General features: G+C 40.0%; 1 protein-coding gene across 3 annotated transcripts; it reads left to right on the top strand.

Annotated features, from left to right (window-relative positions):
• Positions 1 to 11,926: 11,926 nt before the first annotated feature.
• LOC147610462 (expansin-B16-like) lies at positions 11,927 to 13,763 on the top strand. 3 transcript variants are annotated; one of them, XM_086786267.1, is made up of 4 exons: positions 11,927 to 12,177; positions 12,316 to 12,625; positions 12,901 to 13,030; positions 13,148 to 13,763. In XM_086786267.1, the coding sequence occupies exons 1-4, from the start codon at positions 12,012 to 12,014 to the stop codon at positions 13,337 to 13,339; spliced, it is 798 nt and encodes a 265-aa protein (XP_086642393.1). In that variant the 5' UTR covers positions 11,927 to 12,011; the 3' UTR covers positions 13,340 to 13,763. The 3 variants fall into 3 exon arrangements, with proteins under 3 accessions (XP_086642393.1, XP_086642392.1, XP_086642394.1); XM_086786266.1 differs by having other exon boundaries at positions 12,901 to 13,033; XM_086786268.1 differs by having other exon boundaries at positions 12,901 to 13,053; positions 13,148 to 13,232.
• Positions 13,764 to 20,838: the final 7,075 nt, after the last annotated feature.

The following is a 20,838-nucleotide window of genomic DNA, read 5'->3' as shown; positions in this document are numbered from 1 at the left end:
CTCTGCACAGGGTTCTTCACTCTCCCTGATCTTCGCAGCTTTTCATTCATGGCTTCCATAGCCTTCTTTACACCAGGTGTTCTCATAGCTAGGATCCTAAGCTCCTTATCAAGGCTCATATCTGAGCCACTAGACTCTCCATCAACATGAGAATGCCCTGCAGAAATGTCAGGCATACCAAGGGGCTCAACTACTTTCTCTTTTCCTTTACGTGATGTACTAATCACATTTGCAGGACTGGTATTATGATGCAGCCTACCACTCCATGGTCTATCAACAGACCCACTAGATGAGGACTCTCCTGGTCCACTCAAAGACTGTGATTGCTGACCTGCATTCTGAGCAACCACACTTCCACTTACGTCAGCCCCAACAGCTTCTTTTTCAGCATCATACCAGCTGCTCATCTCATCAAAGACAACATCCCTGCTTACCCTCAACTCACGTGTAGCAGGGTTATAACACCTGTATCCCTTTTGCTCAAGGGAATATCCAATAAACACACATTTTTCAGCTTTCGGATCCAGCTTAGTTCTCAGCTCATCTGGCACATGCATATATGCAATGCATCCAAAGACTTTCAGATGAGACAAATCTGGTTTTCTGCCAGTAAACCTCTCCTCTGGAGTTACATCATGTATGGCTGCAGTTGGAGTCCTGTTCATGATGTATACTGCTGTAGAAACAGCCTCAGCCCAATAGCAATGCGGCATATTCTTCTCTTCCATCAATGCTCGCGCAATCTCAGCAATGTGCCTGTTTTTCCGTTCAGCAACTCCATTTTGCTGCGGAGTGTATCTGCATGTATACTGTCTCCGAATACCATTCTTCTTCAAATATTCAGAGAACTCATTGGAGAAGTACTCTCCCCCTCCATCTGACCTTAGGCACTTGACATATTTTCCTGTTTGCTTTTCAACCAAAACTCTGAAATTCTGAAAGTGAGTGAACACCTCACTCTTTTCCTTCATGAAATATACCCACACTTTCCTTGTGTGGTCATCAATGAAAGTCACATAGTACCTGCAGCCTCCCATAGATATGGTCTTTGTAGGACCCCATACATCTGAATGCACAACATCTAGTGCATTTCTGCTCACATATCTGCTACGTGGAAACACATGCTTTGTTTGCTTCCCAAATTGGCATGCTTCACATATTTTCTGTATACCTTCCACTTTAAATTTTGGCAGCCCTATCACAATTCCTTTTGTCTGCATAGACTTCAATCTCTGCACATTTACATGTCCAATTCTTTTATGCCATATGTCTGTGTCTGCAACAACTCCTGAACCATTTGCAAACATCGCAGCACTCATTTCAGGCATGTCTACATTCAACGTAAACATTCTGGCCACTTTGTTGCCTTTTGCAACCAACCTGCACTTGTCTTTGAAATCTTCAACATAACACCCACCATCAGGGTTAAACCGAACCTGCAAACCCTGCTCAATCATCTGGCCAACTGAAACCAGATTCTTTGTTATGTTCGGTACATGAAGTACATCTGCACAAGGTACTTCACTTTGCCATCCTGCATAGACAATGGCACATCTCCAACGTGGGCAATTGGATGAGCAGTGTCATCCCCTGTTTCCACAAAACCTGGTCTTTCCGGGTTTTTCATCTCCTTGAACCACTCCCCATGACTCGTCATGTGGTTCGAAGCGCCTGAATCCACATACCATACATTATCCTTTTGTGCTGCATCAACATTTTCAGACATGGCATTCACAACATGCTGCATAACAAACAACCTTTCATTATCCTCATTATTTCTGCTTGAGGATGCATAGTTGTTTTGCTGCACTTTCCCATTTTGCATGTCAACCTGCTTCTTATAACATTCTGACTGCACATGTCCAGGCTTACCACAATAATAGCATTCACGTGCATCATTATATTGCCTTTGCCAATTTCCACGGCCTCTTTGACTCCCCCTGCCTCTGAATTTGCCTCTTCCACCTGCGTGTTGTTGTTGTTGTTGTTGATTCTAGGACTGTTGTTGCTGCTGCTGCTGCTGGCCATAATTCTGATTACCTGTTCGGCCACCTCCTTGACCGCATCCACGGCCTCCTCTATCTCGTCCTCTTCTTGAACTTGTGTAGAAGGCCTGTTGCTCTGAACTGTTTTTGCTTTGTGAAGACTGTTGGTCTTCACCCAAGTTCTTCTCTTCGATAATCAGCATAGACACCAAATCTGTAAAGTTGGGAATGTTTTCCCGAGTCTGAATAGACGTCTTGAACGCCTTGTATTGTGGCCCGAGACCACGTAGACAGACTTCCACCTTGTCATCATCATCTACTGACACACCAATAGATGCAAGGGATTCCACAATACCCTTTATCTTCAACGTTCAAGACGTCTGAATAGACGTCTTGAACGCCTTGTATTGTGGCCCGAGACCACGTAGACAGACTTCCACCTTGTCATCATCATCTACTGACACACCAATAGATGCAAGGGATTCCACAATACCCTTTATCTTCAACGCATAATCATTCACAGACATGCTCTTTTTCTCCACAGACATGCTCTTCAACGCATAATCATTCACAGACATGCTCTTCAACGCATAATCATTCACAGACATGCTCTTTTTCTCCACAGTATGAAGTTCATTCTTCAACTGTATCTTACGTGCCTTGGTATTTGTTTCATAGAGCTTTACCAAGGTGTCCCACGCCTCCTTGGGGGACTTGGCATCCTGAATGTGCCCAATCATGGTGTCCTGTATACTAATGGAAAGCCAATACATTACTTTCCTGGCTCCTTGGTTCCAGTCTTTAAACTCTTTCACATCTGCAGCAGTCGGATTTATATCTGGTATCTCTGGTGCCTCTTCATGTTCACCTTCTATGTAGTCCCAATAGCCTTTTCCCATTAGGAAGTTTGTCAACCTGAACCTCCAAGCATGGAAGTTATTCTTGTCAAGCTTCTCACACAATCTGAGTTATCCCATCATTTGACATCTTGCCAAACACACAATTTTACCAGAAACTGCACTCTGGTTTTTCCTGCACAACTACTGTATTTTCTGCACAGCGGTACTGCAGTCCACTCAAATGTCACAACCAGTGACCTCAATGTGCATACGTACACCCAATGGCAACGGTAGACCTCTTTGCAGCACCCACAGTGTCTGCACAGTTAATCTGTCTTCCTGCAGTACCTAAAACAGAGTTCTGCAGAGAATCGATGACTTACCCGCAGTGCTCGAAATCGCCTGCTTTCTGAAAAACGGAGGTCTAGATGCGCCCGAAACGCGTTTCCGGCCCGAAAATTTCAGTCCAAAGGACTCTATAGTTGCCCTATAGCTTTACTCCCGCGAAGAAAGCTCCTCAATCAGAGACCGTTTGCCGGTGCCTCCCGTAGAGCTCCCGACAAGGGTGTAGTCACCAACACAATAGGGAAGAGTAGTTAAAGCTCTTACCCTCGTACCGCTTCCTGTGGTTCTCTTGCTTGCAGCTCAGCCCTTAGCACAAACCAGGCTCTGATACCATGAAAAGATGCAGGGGGGAAGAGAGCTTGAGCTCTTGCAAGCACACACACACACTCACAAAACCCTAATAGAGAACACACAAGGTGAGAGGCTGAAAATCTTCTTCTTCTCTACTCAACACTCAACACACCATATACAAGAATAAGAGTATACACAATATGAAAAGTACTCAACCAATACATACACGGGTTCTCTATAGTGTGAACCCGACTAAATGAGCTGGCGCTATAACTATGCCAGTCTCTAAAGTGGCTGTCACACAGCCTGTCATCCCACTGGCCGCATATCACCCAAGATCTCACCAACCATGCCAGTGGTGTAAGTGCGGGGCCTACCCCCCAGGCGGGTCATCAGTGTCCACCGCCTCACTAGAGCTCGATATCTCAACACAGCCTCATCCCAAGAGCTATGCAACATAGTCTTCTCTGCCATCAATGCTCATGCTATCTCTACAATGTGCTTGTTTTTTCACTCAGCAACTCTATTTTGCTCTGTGGAGTGTATCGACATCTTTGAATGCCATTCTTTCGCAAAGAATTCAGAGAACTCATTAGAGAAGTATTCTCCCCCTCCATCTGACCTTAGGCACTTCACATGCATTCCTGTCTGTTTTTCAGCCACCATCACTCTAAAAATTCTGAAAATGAGTGAACACTTCACTCTTCTCCTTCATGAAGTACACCCACACTTTCTTCTTGTGGTCCATCAATGAAAGTTACGTAGTACTTGTAGCCACCCATAGACATAGTCTTCGCAGGATGCTATACATCTGAATGCACAACATCTAGTACATTCTTGCTCACATTTTTGTCATGTGGAAATACATGTTTTGTTTGCTTTCCAAATTGACATGCTTCACAAACTTTCTGCATACCTTCAACTTTAAACTTAGGCAACCCTATCACAATTTCTTTAATCTGCATAGACTTCATTCTTTGCACATTTACATGCCCAATTCTCTTATGCCAAAATGTTTGTATCTGCAACAACTCCTGAACCATTTGCAAACATTGCAGCACTCACTTCGGGCATATTTACATTCAATGTAAACATTCTACCCACTCTGTTACCTTTTACAACCAACTTGCACTTATCTTTAAAGTCTTCTACATAGTAGCCACCCATCAGGGTTAGACCGGACCTACAAACCCTGCTCAATCATCTGGCCAACAGAAACCAAATTCTTTGTAATGTTTGGAACATGAAGTACATCTACAAGGTACTTCACCTTACCATCCTATGCATAGACAATGGCACATCTCCAACATGGACAATTGGATGAGCAGTGTCATCCCTTGTTTCAACAAAACCTGATCTTTCAAGACTCTTCATTTCCTTGAACCACTCACCATGACTTGTTATGTGGTTCGAAGCACCCGAATCAACATACCATACATCATCTTTACATGCTACTACATCATTTCTAGACACAACATTAACCACATGTTACATAACAAACAACCTCTCATTATCCTCATTATTTGTGCTAGAGGATGCATAGTTATTTTGCTGCACTTTTCCATTTCGCATGTCATTCTGCTTCTTATAGCAATCTGCCTACACATATCTAGGCTTACCATAGTAAAAAGACCCTCGTGTATCATTATGTTGCCTTTGCTAATTATCACGACCTCTTTGACTCCCCCTACCTCTAAACTGGCCTCTCCCACCTGCGTGTTGTTGTTGTGAATCCTGGGATTGTTGCTGCTGCTGACCATAATTCTAGTTACTTGTTTGGCCACCACCTTGGCCACGTCCATGACCTCTACCTTGTCCTCTACCTGAACTTGTGTAGAAGGCCTGCTGCTCTGAACTGTTTTTGTTTTGTGAAGAATTTTGATCTTCACCCAAGTTCTTTTCTTCAATGATCAGCTTGACACCAAATCTATGAAGTTGGGAATGTTCTCCCAAGTCTGAATAGACGTCTTGAATGCCTTGTATTATGGCTTGAGACCACGTAGACACACTTCCACCTTATCATCATCAATAATAGAAACACCAATTGATGCAAGGGATTCCACAATGCCCTTGATCTTCAAGACATAATCATTCACATACATATTCTTCTTCTCCATAGTATGAAGCTCATTCTTCAACTAGATCTTTCGTGCCTTGGTGTTAGTTTCATATAGCTTCACCAAGGTGTCCCATGCCTTCTTAGGTGACTTGGCATCCTGTATATATGCCCAATCATGGTGTCCTCTATACTAATAGAAAGCCAATACATGACTTTCCTTTCTCCTTGATTCCAATCCTGGAACTTTTTTACATCTGCAGCAGTTGGGTTAATCTCCGTCATCTCCGGTGCCTCCTCATGTTCACCTTCAATGTAGTCCTAGTAACCTTTTTCCCATCAGGAAATTTGCCAATCTAAACCTCCAAGCATGGAAGTTGTTCTTGTCAAGATTCTCTGCAACAATATGCTTTATTCCATTATTTAACGTCTTTTCTGTAACACAAATTTACCAAAAACAGCACTCTTGTTTGACCTACACAAACTGCTGTATTCTCTACAACGGTACTATACTGCACCTAAACTGTCACAACCAGTGACCTCAATTTGCATACATACACCCAATGGCAACTTGAGACATCTTTGCACTACACACAGTGTCTGCACAACCAATTGCCCTTCCTGCAATTCCAAAAATAGAGTTCTGCATAGAATCAAAACTTACCCGCAGTGCCCGTGAACGCATGCAAACTGAAAAACGGAGGTCTAAATGCGCTCAAAATACGTTTTTGGCTTGTAAATTTGTGTCCAAAGGAGTCTAATGGACAATATATTGCCTTGTATCTTTTCTCCCGAGCGAAGAAAGCTCCTCAATCAAAGTTTGTTTGCTGGTGCCTCTTGAAGAGCTCCCAACAAGGGTGTAGTAGCCAACACAAAGGGGGAAGAGTAGATGAAGCTCTTACCCTTGTACCGATTCTCGTGCTTCTCTTGCTTGGCGCTCAGCCCTTAGCATGAACCAAACTCTGGTACCATGAAAATATATAGGGGGGAAGAGAGCTTGAGCTCTTGCAAGCACACACACACTCACACAAATCCTAGAAGAGAACACACAAGGTGAGAGGCTGAAATTCTTCTTCTTCACACAACAAAAGAGGTCTACAAAGAAGATAAAGTGACTAATACACATAATAGAGTATATACAAGCGGTCCATAATGTGAACACGCTAAGGGGAGTGGGTAGATGTGAACTAGTCATGGTGTAGTCCAGCTGTAGAATCTCTAGCGAAGATATGTTGGTGCCAGCAACCAAACCCGCCACTGATATAAATGTTGAACGGTCATGTAGGCACCTCGTGAGTGTCAACTCATGTTGAGCTTGACATCTCAATAGGAGTATTAATATCCAACACATAACACACAAACACTGAGTATGATATTCCCCCAATGTGTGTGGCCTTCTCCCACACATTGGTATTTATATCTTTATTCAAGCAAGACCACTTTTTGCCAATAACATTTACAAAGGTGTCACTAGCATGTGTTCCACTTTTCTATGCATAAATGTGAGACTTACATGCCTTGGACTTTTACATTCTCACGACTCTAGCTTTCCAAAAGGAGATAACTACCAATATTCAAGGCTAGGAAAAATAGCCTTCTTTATACAAAAATGTTTTATTTAAGAGTCTACAAAAATAAGGTTAACACATCTGTTATTCTCCTCATGTACTTGCATATTTGAAATCTTCACAATCCTCTTTACCTATTTCCCATAATGTAAATTGCAGCTTTTTCTACTTGGTTGATAAAATCAGTCAATCCTAGAAATTATATTTATTGGCACAAATTGTATACCAATCAATGATTACTAGCAATGTATGTACCCAAAGTATCACTCTCTCGTATAATCCAATCTAGAAATTGTATACCAATCAATGATTACTAGCAATGTATGTACCCAAAGTATCACTCTCTCGTATAATCCAATCTAGAAATTTACTAAGGCCTTAAACATACACTACTTTTTAACATTCAGCTTATTAATATCTAATTATGGTGTCACTCGTGATATCAACCTCACTTAGCATGATGTAAAAATAAGTTAGGCATGTTTTAGGAGGGTATCACATGATAGAAACAAGAACACCTATTATGAAAAATAACAATGAGTCGTGGGTTGTCGTTTTAAAAAATATCTTAAAATATTTAAAAAAACTTAAAGTTTGAAGGAATTTCAAGTGACAAAATAATAATCATATGTATATTTCTTTTTCACTTTGAAAATACTAAGAAAAATGAACTTTGATTTAAAACCAACTATATATATATATATATATATATATATATATATATAGCAATAAAATTATGAATTTATTAATATTTTTATAATTAACAATCAATAAAAGTTAGTAGCTTACATGATTGACATAAAAAATATTTAAAAAAATCATGATAAAGCAAGATAAGCAATAGATAATGCTTGTTTTAATATTTAACTTCATCTAGTTGATACATTAAAAAGTATATTTTAATATTTTCTCAAGAAACATTGTGCATAACAGTGAAATCACATGAACAAGACTATTGAAAAAGAGAGCAAATATTTAATTCAAGATAAGAAATAAAAGCATAAGTCCATTATCTTAAAGGTAAATAGCGTATGCTATTCAAAAAGGTAAATAGCGTATGCTATTCAAAAAAACTATCAAAATTATCTTATCTTAAAGGTAAATAGCGTATGCTATTCAAAAAAACTATCAAAGATGAAAATCTAAAAGTATTTTCTAGTACAAATTTGTTAGAAATTCTATTATAAATTTATTGGGAATTCTTTAAGAGTACTTTCACAAATTGTAAGTAATGGGTGGGGTGTCTCAGGAACTCTTTCATGAACCTCCTTATCTTCCTCTTCATAGCACGCTAGGTCCACCATCTCCCTTGGCATTAACTCCTAAAGGAGGTTAAGGTTCTCCAGATGCATTGAGAACACGAGGATCATTCTCCATGCTTTTCATGCCCACCTCTTGATACTCGGAGTATCTATAGGTTCTTTCATAGCCGTGACTCTTTGCTCAATAAACATCACTTGCAAAGGGTCTAACTCTATAACAACAACATTTCCACCCTTTCTCATCTAGAGGTTCTTTCATAGCCATGACTCTTTGCTCAATAAACGTCACTTGCAAAGGGTCTAACTCTATAACAACAACATTTCCACCCTTTCTCAATGCAGCCATTATGGTAGTGCGTTTGCTCGTAAACGTATCTAAAATCCAATGTCCCTCATACAAAAGGAGTCCAATGATGTCCATCATTAGCAACTGTGGCTTTTGATAAGGGTTAACTAAACCCCATAATATTCTTGGATCTTGGTTCTAAAAGAAAAATACACAAAGTAGTAGAATAATAGGACAAACTAAAATTTTATTTTTCGATTCAAGAATCCATTTCAAATACGAGAAAAACACAAAGTACCAAGACAAAGTAAAAATTATTTATGTAACCATTTCAAATGAAAGAAAAACAGAAAGCGCTAATAAACTAAAATTACATTTGGATTCTTGAATCTATTTCTATTAAGAGAAAAACACAAAGTACTAGAATAATTACATAAACTAAAAATGGCTTTTGTATTCTAGAATCTAATTCAACATAGATAAATTAAGCTTATCACTTAAAAAAAAAGGAAGAAGTATCAACATAGATAAATTAAGCTTATCACTTAAAAAAAAGGAAGAAGTATCTTTCCAAATTTTTGAAGTCATTGCTTGAAGGGTGGAATCTAATTCAACATAGAGAAATTAAGCTTATCACTTTTAAAAAAAAGGAAGAAGCATCTTTCCAAAGTTTTGAAGTCATTGCTTGAAGGGTGTTTTTCTCTATTTCTATTAAGACAAAAACACAAAGAACTAGAATAGTTACATAAACTAAAAATGGCTTTTGTATTCTAGAATCTAATTCAACATAGAGAAATTAAGCTTATCACTTTTAAAAAAAGGAAGAAGTATCTTTCCAATTTTTTGAAGTCGTTGCTTGAAGGGTCCAACCTCTAAACCACTTCCCAATCTTTGTAATTAATTAAAAAAAGGAAGAAGTATCTTTCCAATTTTTTGAAGTCGTTGCTTGAAGGGTCCAACCTCTAAACCACTTCCCAATCTTTGTAATTAATTTTTTTAATCATGATCCTTTACATATAAAGAAAAGTTTTTTTTCTATAGATATAAAACAAAATCCAAAGTTATATAAAAAGTCACTTAAAAATAAAATGAGAAAAAATTAGAGTTTTGAAGATGTCATACCTCTCAAATTTGTTTCCCATTTCGTCAAGGAAAATTTGGCCACACTTAACTTTTTGTAACATGATAACTATGATGGACTAAAATTTGTTCTTGAATGTCCCGTATTTCTCCTTCACAAACATTGGTAGGTGGATTTTCTTTCGTTTTGATTTTCAAATTGTGAACCCATGTTTCATTTAACTCTGTCACCTCAAGTGGCCTACTATTTGTATTAGGATCAAAAGGAGGGCATTCAATATTTTGAATGGATAATTCTAATGGTCGTTTATCCACAAGATTTTGTATTTTCATCAAGGCATTAAGCTCATTATCTTAGAAACCCTTTCCTACAGGTGCCCCTAGATTAGATGGTACTTGCTTGGCTTTAGTAAAAAAATGAGAATGTTTGGACTTCTGTTTTTTTCTCTTTTTTTGGTGTTTCTATTGGTTACCTTGAAGCCTTTGGCAGCACAATTGGTTCCTCTTCACTCTCTTCAGTTTCTTCATCTGATGCATCTTCATCACTTGAGTCCTCTTCTTCATCTGATTCATCTTCATCACTTGAGTCCTCTTCTTCATCACTTAAGTCCTCTTCTTTATCAAACATACTTTCCATGACCTCTTTAAGACCAACACAGTGGGTACAGAAAAAAAGAGATGAAAGTATAAAGCTTAAAAGAAAGGAATAGAAAGTGATAAACAAATATTAAATATTTTTAGACTAAATTTAAGTTTAAAAATTAAAGCACATGGCAACATTTACAACGCTAACCTAGTTAGGGGGTCCCAACCAAGTGTCCGCCCGTGGGAGCTGGTTGGTGATTGTGGTTGACAACCATTTGTGTGTACAAAGGAATCTGTGGGGTGCGTGGAAACTAGCCCAATCAAAATATTACATTGGAAGGTAAGGTGGAGCTCCCATGAGGGAAACCCCCTAGCTACATGAATCTTTGAAGAATTCAAGTCATGCAAACATACAACAAGTGTCTTTTTTCCAATTTTGGCAAGAGCTTGGATACTGGGGCCTTGTTAGTTTTACACATTAAATCATGTTTGAATTCTCTCCCTCCCTTGGGGAATTCGTCCTAAGTAAAACACCCTAAGGATCAACTTGCATTGAATTCCCTTCCCCCCCCCCCCTTGGGAATTCGTCCTAAGCAAAACACCCCTCTAGTATTTTAGGTAGAATCTTGTATTGAAGTTTGATCACAGCCACGTCATATTCTTGCACACCTCTAAAATAGAGACAATTACAAAGGGAAAGGTTACTTGAAGCAAGCAACGACACCCTAAGGAAAAGACAACTCTTGTTTTTAGAGCCTTGGCAAGGTTAAAGGGTGGAGAGGGTGAGATGTGTGGAGAGCATACAAATTACAATACGAGCCTCCATTGATTGCTCGCTCTGTGGCCCCTTGTCTAAGTATATTTCAAAAAACAAAAGTCAATAATTCATAAATAGCTTTCAATTCAAACGCTCAATTGCAGAATAAAGCCAAGTTTTTGAGAGGCCAGGCCAAAGTGTGATTTTAAAGCCCTAGAGGACAACTTTCTCTCTCAAGAAGCCCCCCCCCTCTCTCTCTCTCTCTCATGAGTCAGGCCAAAGTGTGATTTTAAAGCCCTAGAGGACAACTTTCTCTCTCAAGAAGCCCCCCCCCCCCTCTCTCTCTCTCTCTCTCATGAGTCATGACGGTTGACGGTTGAAAAAGCGGCCTATATAGTTTATTATAAAATCATAAATATATATTTTAATTTATGAAATATACGGAGAGAAGGCCAGAGCCTTCAGACCCTTTTACTGTTAGGGTTATTATAGATCAAGCCTGCAAAGTAAACTGTTTTTGTACCCGCCCTCCCATGTTCTCCGGGTCAGTTTTGTCACCCTTTCACATTTCCCCCCCTCGAGAATACTTATTACTAATCCTACAAATCAAAGAATTTGCATTTATAATAATGATTATATACTATTAAAGAATAATACAAGAATCTGCATTCACTTATAATAATGATTATATACTATTATTCATTTCCACTAGAATACATGCACACTTTTTCCTTTCCTAATCTCATCTTTTATATTTCTGATCTTTTTATATTTCTAATCTTTTGTATTAAGGTTGATACTTTGGTTTATTTCCTAGTTATTTCCGGTAACTTTTTTTTTTGGCCCCCCCCTTAAATATCCAAGCTAGCTTGGGGCTGTGCTGTTCTAAGCTTCACTAAACCTCTAGTTGGATCCCAACTGTCTCTTGGGAGCTTGCTTACACATAATTTTTCTGCCATGGCTTCCTTTGCATTGTGGCTAAGCTCCTTGCTTATGAGTCCATTTATGTGCACCATTGCAATTGCATCTGGTTACTACCACGGTAAGCCACATGCAGCGCATGTTGAGTGGCTACCTGCAACAGCAACATGGTATGGCAGCCCCAGTGGTGCTGGCTCGGATGGTACATTATTCCAAGTCCATTTTCTTCACCCATAATTAAGAAAGTAGAGCCTTATATAATGTTGATTTGTAGATTGAGCTTGTTAAATTATATATTCAGAGAAATGCTCTAATTATATATTGATTGGATGGGGATAAGGTGGAGCTTGTGGATATGGAAGCCTTGCAAGGACCCCTTATGGCACCCATGTGAGTGCAGGGAGCCCTGTTCTCTTCAAGGCCGGGAAGGGATGTGGTGCTTGCTACCAAGTGAAGTGCTTAGCAGGAGGAGGCATATGCTCGGAGACCCCAGTGAGCGTCGTGATTACGGACGAGTGCCCAGGGGGCTACTGTGCCTTTGGTAGAACCCATTTCGATATGAGCGGCGCCGCCTTCGGCCGCATGGCGTCCAGTGGCAGAACCACCCCTAGCCTCCTCAACGCAGGAGTGGTGCACGTGCTTTACAGACGGTAATTAAGCGCTTCATCAGCTACCTTAACCCATGATTAAGCGTTTTTTTTTAGTCCCTTACCCAAGTGCTACCTTTCTCCACCTCCTATATCCATAGCTAGAAATGTTTAATCCCTCTCTTTTAACCTATTATTAATAGTGTTTTATCAGAGAGCTTAGTCCATTACGCAGGCTGGCGAAGGCATCCATTCTTGTGATTAGCTCTCTAGTCGGATGCTGAAGTTTTGGAAATCCTGCTTTTTCATGACTTAATATTTCAGGTTCTTCTCAGCAGGGTTCCCTGCAGCTACCATGGAACGCATCTTGCTTTCCAAGTAAACCAAGGGGCAACAAACTACTGGTTCTCCATGCTGGTGAGGTACGAAGCAGGAGATGGGGATCTCTCGGCAGTGCAGCTCATGGAGGTGGTGGGCTAACTAGAGCTGCTGTGTGTGCTGAATTAGTGTAATGAAGGTGAAGGCTAGGCCATTATTGTCTTGTGCAGCATGAACTGAAGCATCAATCTGACTGTGTGTGTATAGGGGCAATCAGGGGAATGGAAGCAGATGGAGCAGCTATGGGGGGCGTATTGGTGTTTGAATGAGGGGCCATTGAGGGCACCCTTCTCCATAAGGATCACATCCTCATCTGGAGCTTCTCTCACTGCACTCAATGCCATCCCTACCGATTGGGCACCGGGAAGAACTTACTCTTCAAGTGTCAACTTCCCATGAACTAAAAGACTACATCAAAAAAAAAAAAACCAAGTGCATAAAAGTACTCTCAAGCATAGTGTTCCTGTAAAAGCTTTTAATTTTTTCGCCACTCTGACTATAGCCTAAGGTTATCACCTTACCTTAATTTTGTTGTGGTGGTGGTGGCCCGCCCTTGTGGGCTTTTTAGCCCAAGGGATAGTGACCGTTAAGCTCAAGAAAGTGAGGCCATGCATGTTCCCTCCGTAGGGACTAATCCGACATGTACTCTCCGAGCTTCTTTCTCAAAGCAATATCTTGTCACAAAAAAGTCTCTTGAATTATTTGGAAGCACTTCCTTCCAATTGTTGTACTCAAGTTATCACAAGGCAATCTCCATCCCTCAATGTTATCTAGTATTTTACCTTCTCCTCACCATTGTGTCCTTTCATGCAAGCCATTACTTGATTGTTGTGGGGCCAACACCTTTTCCCATCTCATTGGCCTAAATCACTCAAAAAAAACTTCTATAGATTATCAAAGTATTGAAGGTAAGATTTACGATATTGGAATTTTACATATTGCCAATTAAATTACTCAAAACTTCTATACAATTTCAAAGTGTTGAAGGTAAAATTAAGGATATTCAAATTTTACATATTGCCCATTGTTTCTCACTCTCTGTTGACTTCTACATCCGATAAAAAATGTCCACCATCTCACTTCCATTATTGCTTATTGTAGGCAAGATGTTTGCAAACCATGTTTAGGTGATGTGTAAAAGGCCTTAGAGGCTAGGCAAGATATTTGCACCACAAAAGAAAGGCCACAACTATTTATCAAGCTTGTGGAAAATCACAAGGAATGGGATCTACATTGGCTTCTTCTTTACACTCTAAGGATACAATAATAGCTCAATCAACTAATCGCATGTTACTTAATACTATGTGATTAGCTCAACTCTAGTAGTACTGCAGTTTTTTTCAATAGTAGTATATGTTCTTCCTTCACTCATCAATCCACAACAATGGCTTTATTACTGCATAAAAGCCCTATACTTTTGGTTCGATTGAGGATTAGTTCTTCTTGCTCCTCTAAGCATTGAGTACACCCCTTTGGTATTGCTAAAATGAATGTGATTAATTCTTTAGTATGTGTTTGGTTTTGTTCACTACTCACTTGTATGGCCTCAGTGTGATAAACTTAGTGTAATTATTACATTAACGTACATAACATATTATCTCCTCCAAACCAAAATCTCCATCAAACAAATATACTTATACGTATAGAATCAATGAATTGTTTCATAAAATACACAAGCTATTCCCCAATCAAACAAAAAAACAAGGCTCAATCTCTTAATATCTACTACTACGGATCGGCCCCTAAAGTTGATACATAATTTGGAAAGAATCCAACTTGTACGATCATTAGAATTTGAAGTTTGTTTTTGCTTATATGCGGCAAACTATGTTAAATCCATTAGCATCGATATCCTTTTATAGTACATGATTTGGAAAGAATCCAACTTGTAGAATCATTTTTCCTTGTAAATTTAGAGTTTGTTTTGGCTCATACGGGACAGCTATGTTAAATTTATCAACGTCAAGATCCCTATATACGATAACAAATATTATCTCCATCCCTTAACATCTATTGAATGCCTTGCCTCATAATTTTCCAACGCTAATTTGCTAATGCAGTCATGTGCATGTCCATGTTCTTCACTTTGTGCTTTCCTTCCTTGCCATATGTAACAACTACTTATTGTAAGTAACCTCAGTAATTATTTGAATGTCTTTATAAATCCATCTATACATGAGAAACTTAATACACACTTTTAGAATTTATCATTTGTAAGTTTGTCAATCTAAGGTACACTATTTTGACCTTTAAAATGAGTAGGTAAATGCTTGTATTTCTCATAGAACTTATCTCTTCCTTAGAGTTTTGCAAATGCTCTCCCAAGAAATTCACAATGTCTCTTTTTGCTCTTGTAGAAAATGAGAAACTCTATCATCTTGATTCTTTACTAAGGACACTCAAGGTTCAAATCCATACGTAAACATGCAAAATATCAACTTTGCACTACAAGAGTATGAGTTATCACCTACCAATGTAGGTGAAGGCATCACATGCACAAATACACAAGATGATGATATTAATCGTCATGATGTAGAGTCCACCACCACTAAGTAATGGATTAGATCTCTTTGTTGACATTAGAATGTCCATGGGTGGGGCTATGGATCTAGACTCATTTGCACATGTATGGATATAATTTAACACGGTTGATACTGAACCATGAGACATCTAGTACATGTACTTCTATTCATATATAAGTAATCGGATGGATTTGTTTAATGATCTCATCTTTCCCTCTTTGACAATATATGGTTTGTTTTCCTTTATTTGAATTATTGTGGCATTTAACTGTGCGCTTTTGCCGCACAAGTCGTAGCTGGGAACTTGTCGAACACCGTATGCGAGCCACGAATGGCTGCAAGCATACAACCAGGAAGGCAAGCTCAAAACAGAATGCAAAAGGTGTGTCACTCACCGCTTAACTGCCGCCTTGAAGGATTCCCACATCGCAGCCATGAAGGAGGAGCCTCTGTCGCCGCTCTATCCCCTTTCGCCGCCGCCGTGCCGCTACACAGTGCTCGATCGCTCTCTCACTCTCTCTCTCTCTCTCTCTCTCACACGCAGGAGAAGGAAACCAAGGAGATAAGGCAAGAGCGCTCTTGTATTCACAACACATGAGAATGAGAATTTTTAGGGTTACATTTGACTCTTATAGGTGACTTGGCCGTTCACACTTGGGCGTCCATACATGGCCGGCCGATCCTAACCCTTATCCTACTGATATTCAAGGTGCGCCTCTCATCGGCGATCACCCAATCCCTTCATCCTTAACATATGGTGCCGACAAGCCCGGCCCATAACTCAGAATAGTTAAACTAATTACATGACGTAAAACATAGTACGTCTCATTGTCTGTCATCATAGGTTAACATGCCCCCCTTCCTGATGTAGATTCCGTCCTCGGAAGCTATGGTATGGTAAGCTCGATAGGGTTGTTGTGGTGGACCGTCTGCAAAACAGGGAAGTAGCGTGAAAGTATGCTGGAATTCAAAAGATATAAAGTGTATAAATTCAAGCATGTTAGACCACAATGGATGTTGCTATGAGAACTTAGTTTAAGGGTTTCATGAATGAGCTAGTGTAGCAAATTAACAGGAGTTTAAAATTATTGAAAGTAAATCAAGAGTTAGCAAGGTGTCAAAGGTTAATCAAGGTTTATAACTGGCCTAAGTCAAGGAAAATAACCAAGCTTAATAAATATACAGATGACCACACTGTGTCTACTCTAAGAAGAACAAGTTAATACCACAAGCCTAGGGACACAAAAAACATCAGAGTTACAGGAGCCTTTTGCCTTCTTCTTTTTTTTTTTTTTTTGCACATGACAATTTTTACACACAATGGCGACCTTCCTAAGGCAAAACTAACATCGATCGTGGTACCATGTTTAACACAAGGCATTATCCAGGAATCTATTAGCTCACTTTAGGCAAGGCTACCCCTACCAACCAAGGCATCGTTGTGGAGTAGAATACTCCTCGCCTACCAAGTATCAATAAGGCGATAAGCCAACATTAAATCACATCATAGACTTGTATTGTCATTTATTGTAGGCTTTAAAAAAAAATCTATTTCTTGTAATCTTTGCTCCTGAACTATAATTTGTCTTGCATCCTTTCGACAAAGGGGTAAAAGCTATGTTCTAGAGGTCAACACACACATGGCCAGGTGTCAAACATTAAGATGGTTTGACCCTAGACCTAAGACAATCGTATTCCAAGGTTAACTAAAGACGTCATGCATTCTCAGGAATATATCCAATAAGGTTAAGCTCATTAATGATTTACACTAGCACGTCAAACAACTTCAAAAACTAAGTAGTATATTGACAATTTCCATGTGGTCATGCATTATAGTTCATGCAATTAATTGAACAGTAAAAAATTAAAGAGAGTGGGCATGGAAGAACTACACCTGAAATTGGAGATCTCCTTGATTTGACGAGACAGCTTGCAATTTGATGTAAATATATTTTGATGAACTTTGCGGCAGTCTCAGGACTTGAAAGCAAACCAGCCTCAAACTTTTTAATCTGTACAATCAACTAACAAGCACTATACCTCGAGAGGCACATCAGTGTGAAAATTTAAGACTCGTTTAAGGCATCCAAACTAGAAAAAACTTAAAAACACTAACCTACCAGTCAACCACACTACTACTGAGGATACGGTAAGAGGATGTTGTAGAGTCCTGGCTCTAGCCCTAAGGCTAAGCCTCTATCCGCATCATCCAAATAAATAAAGTCAACCTCAGTAGTGCCATGAGTTTCATCCATCTATTCATCATAGTCAGATATTTCCTTTTCATTTTCCCATCCACATAAACCCATCAAGAACGTAACCATGCGAGGATAGTCATCTTGTGGAAAAGGAAAGCATTGGGCTATCGGGGATATTTCCTCTACGGAGTAGGGGTCAGTCATGGTCAATAGGCGAATTAGCCATTCTAATTCTTCAACATTTTCCTCTCTGGCTAGTACATCTATATGATCCCATTCAGTTTCAATTACAGGATAGCACATGTGAAATATCTGAGAAAGGTATAGATGATACCTCTCACCAAAGGTGGATGAAGTGTTTGATGATCGTGCATCTGCCATATCTGCAAACACAGATATAACATCAGCAGGTTTGTGAGACAGGTCAATCTAGTTCTTGATTGTATACGGATATTTGTCCTCTTTTTGTGCTCTTGCTCTTTTTACTATTTTTTGTTTTTCTTTTCTTTGTTTTTTTTTAAAAAAAATGTATCAAGCTATATATATACATCCCCTTGAATTTGGCAATTACATGGTCAGGGGACAAGGTTAAGGAGGAAGCATTAGAATGTCGAGCGTGAGTACATTCTCCCCCTTTCCTTGGGTAGATCATATTATTTGCAATGATGTTGCAGCCTCTTAGAACCAATTTGTCCAGCGGGTCATAGGTTGTGATGTGGACAGATAGCTTTTTATGACCCTTGTGGTGGCCACATCCAATTGCAGAGATGGTAGTGTACGCTCCCATTGACGAATAGAGGAAATGGTTTTCGATGATACTTTTACAAAGGGAGACATAGACTCATTGGTCTTTTGTTGGGTGTTGACAAGAGTAGGTGTAGAGCATGAAGAAACTTTTATATCAATGTGTGTTTGGCATGAAGAGCTAGAAGCTTCATGTGACTCCCCCCTTCCTGAGCTAGGTGGTATTGATCGATATCGTTTGGGAACCCAAACTAACTCTGGAAGAAGTGGTGCGGAGCACTCTGTTACCTTTCCCTTACCACGGTCTTGAATTGTCATTGGGGTGGCAACAATTGGTTTGCAAGGTTTTACAGGTGATGTAGAGGGATTCAGCTTATATTTAGGGATCCAAATCTGGTCATTCCCCTCGTAGTACCCTTGGGCTACTAATAATTTTTTAGGGATCCATCGTGATGTTACATTGCCCTTTCTCGGGTGGGTAGCTGCTTTCCTTCTACGAGGCTTCTTGTCTGAACGAGATTGAGTAGTGGAAGTAGCTGTTAACGAAGCTTTTGGGACCCATTTGTATATACTCTTCGGCATAGTAGGCGAAACCTTAGAGACCACCTTGCCTGTTTCCACTCTTGGCGTTGAAGCGTTAAGGGGTGGCAAACAATCAAAGATGGTTTTGCCACCACTGGGACTTTGTGATTTTTCGTTATCCAGCATTTTGTCCAGTGTCGATGGTTTAGGAGCGGGATTTTGAGCGGTCAGACCTAGTGTTGGTTCTTGCGTCATGACTCGTCTGGTTGCCCAATCGATATTGCATTTGGTGGCCATCATCCATTTGCACCCTAAGTTTACAGTCCCTTCCATGGTACCAGCAGGCATAACCAAAAAGCTTTGAATTATGGTTCCCTTGTCATAAGCAACCAGAGTGTGCAGAATTCCTGAGACAGGGGTTTTCTTCTTGTTGATTCCTTGAACTTGGATAGAACTCTTGGATAAAGGTGGTTTTTCCAGTTGACACCACACACTATACGATAGCAAATTGTGTTGAGCTCCTGTATCCAATAATGCATTATACAGCACCTCCCCATAAGGACTCTGTAACTCAATTGGGTATCTTAGAGGTGGGTCGGATTCCAGTGCATCCTCCTCTGCTTCCTCAAAAAATACTTGCGTAATTCCCAAGTTGGCTTCTCGTTGTCGCCTAGCACGCTGTTGACGTTCTTTGGCTTCGACTCTCGCTTGTATCTTTTTAAGCTCAGCTTGTTCTTTGGCTGCCTTCTTTTGATGGATTGCATGTAACTCCTCTTGGCTCAGGGGGTCATAGTACCTCTTTTGAATTTGCTCCCATTAAGGAATCCAATGGTTTCGACTCCGTCGAGAGTCTCCACTCTGATGGTACCTTGCGGGGTAATTTCACATACTCTATATGGTCCCTTACCAGCATATTTGAGCTTCTTCTTTTCGTTTTGCACAGTCTCCATACATCAGGACTTTATCCCCAACCTTGATGTCCTTGTCCCTCAGGTGGCGATCAAACCATTTTTTCCTTCTATCCTTCTCCATAAGGGCATTGTATACAGCCAATTGTCTTTCTTTGTTTAGCCGCTCAAGGATATATAGACGCTCTACTAAGGGATTACCATCCCAACCCTCTTGAGTAGCAACACGAAGACTAGGAATGACAAATTCCCACGGCATGACTGCTTCTTGCCCATATACCATTTTGAATGGTGTGCAATTAATAGCCACTTTGTACGCAGTACGATAGGCCCATAAAGCTGTCGTAAGCTTTAGATCCCAATCCATGCGATGAGCTTCAACTGTCTTTGTCAAAACAGAGATTAATGTCTTGTTTGTACTCTTGGCTTGGCCATTCGCTTGCGGATAATAAGGAGTAGATTTATGATGGGATATCATGAAATTTGTTGTGAGCTCCTTAATCACTTCGTTTATAAAATGCGTACCATTGTCGCTCACAAGTTCAAAAGGACAACCGAAGCGTGTGATTATATTTTCAAAGAGAAACTTGGCTGTTGTCCTTGCATCTGCCTTACGTGTCGCTTTCGCTTCAGCCCATTTGGTCATATAGTCAGTGGCCACAATAATATAGCGAGATTGTGTGTTTCGGGCCGCTGGGCTAATTGGACCTACACAGTCTAAACCCCACTTTTCAAATGGTTGGTTTACTTTGATTGGATGTAGGGGCATTTGATCTTTCTGCTGGGGTTTCTTGTATCTTTGGCATTCATCGCAACCCTTCACAAAGAGTGATGCATCTTGGAACATAGTGGGCCACCAATACCCTGATTGTAAGATCTTTCGTGCAGTTAAGTCTCCTGAGAAGTGACCACCGGCGGCTACGCCCATATGTGCCTCTTACAAAATGTATAGATACTCATCCTCTCGGGCACAACACCTAAGAACGTCATCCTTTCCTCTTTTA

Source organism: Cibotium barometz, chromosome 49, assembly GCF_041138505.1.
Source record: "Cibotium barometz isolate CiBa-2024 chromosome 49, ASM4113850v1, whole genome shotgun sequence".
NCBI lineage: Eukaryota > Viridiplantae > Streptophyta > Polypodiopsida > Cyatheales > Cibotiaceae > Cibotium > Cibotium barometz.
Note: the sequence above shows the minus strand (reverse complement) of the source record. Positions and strands in the feature narration are given on the sequence as shown.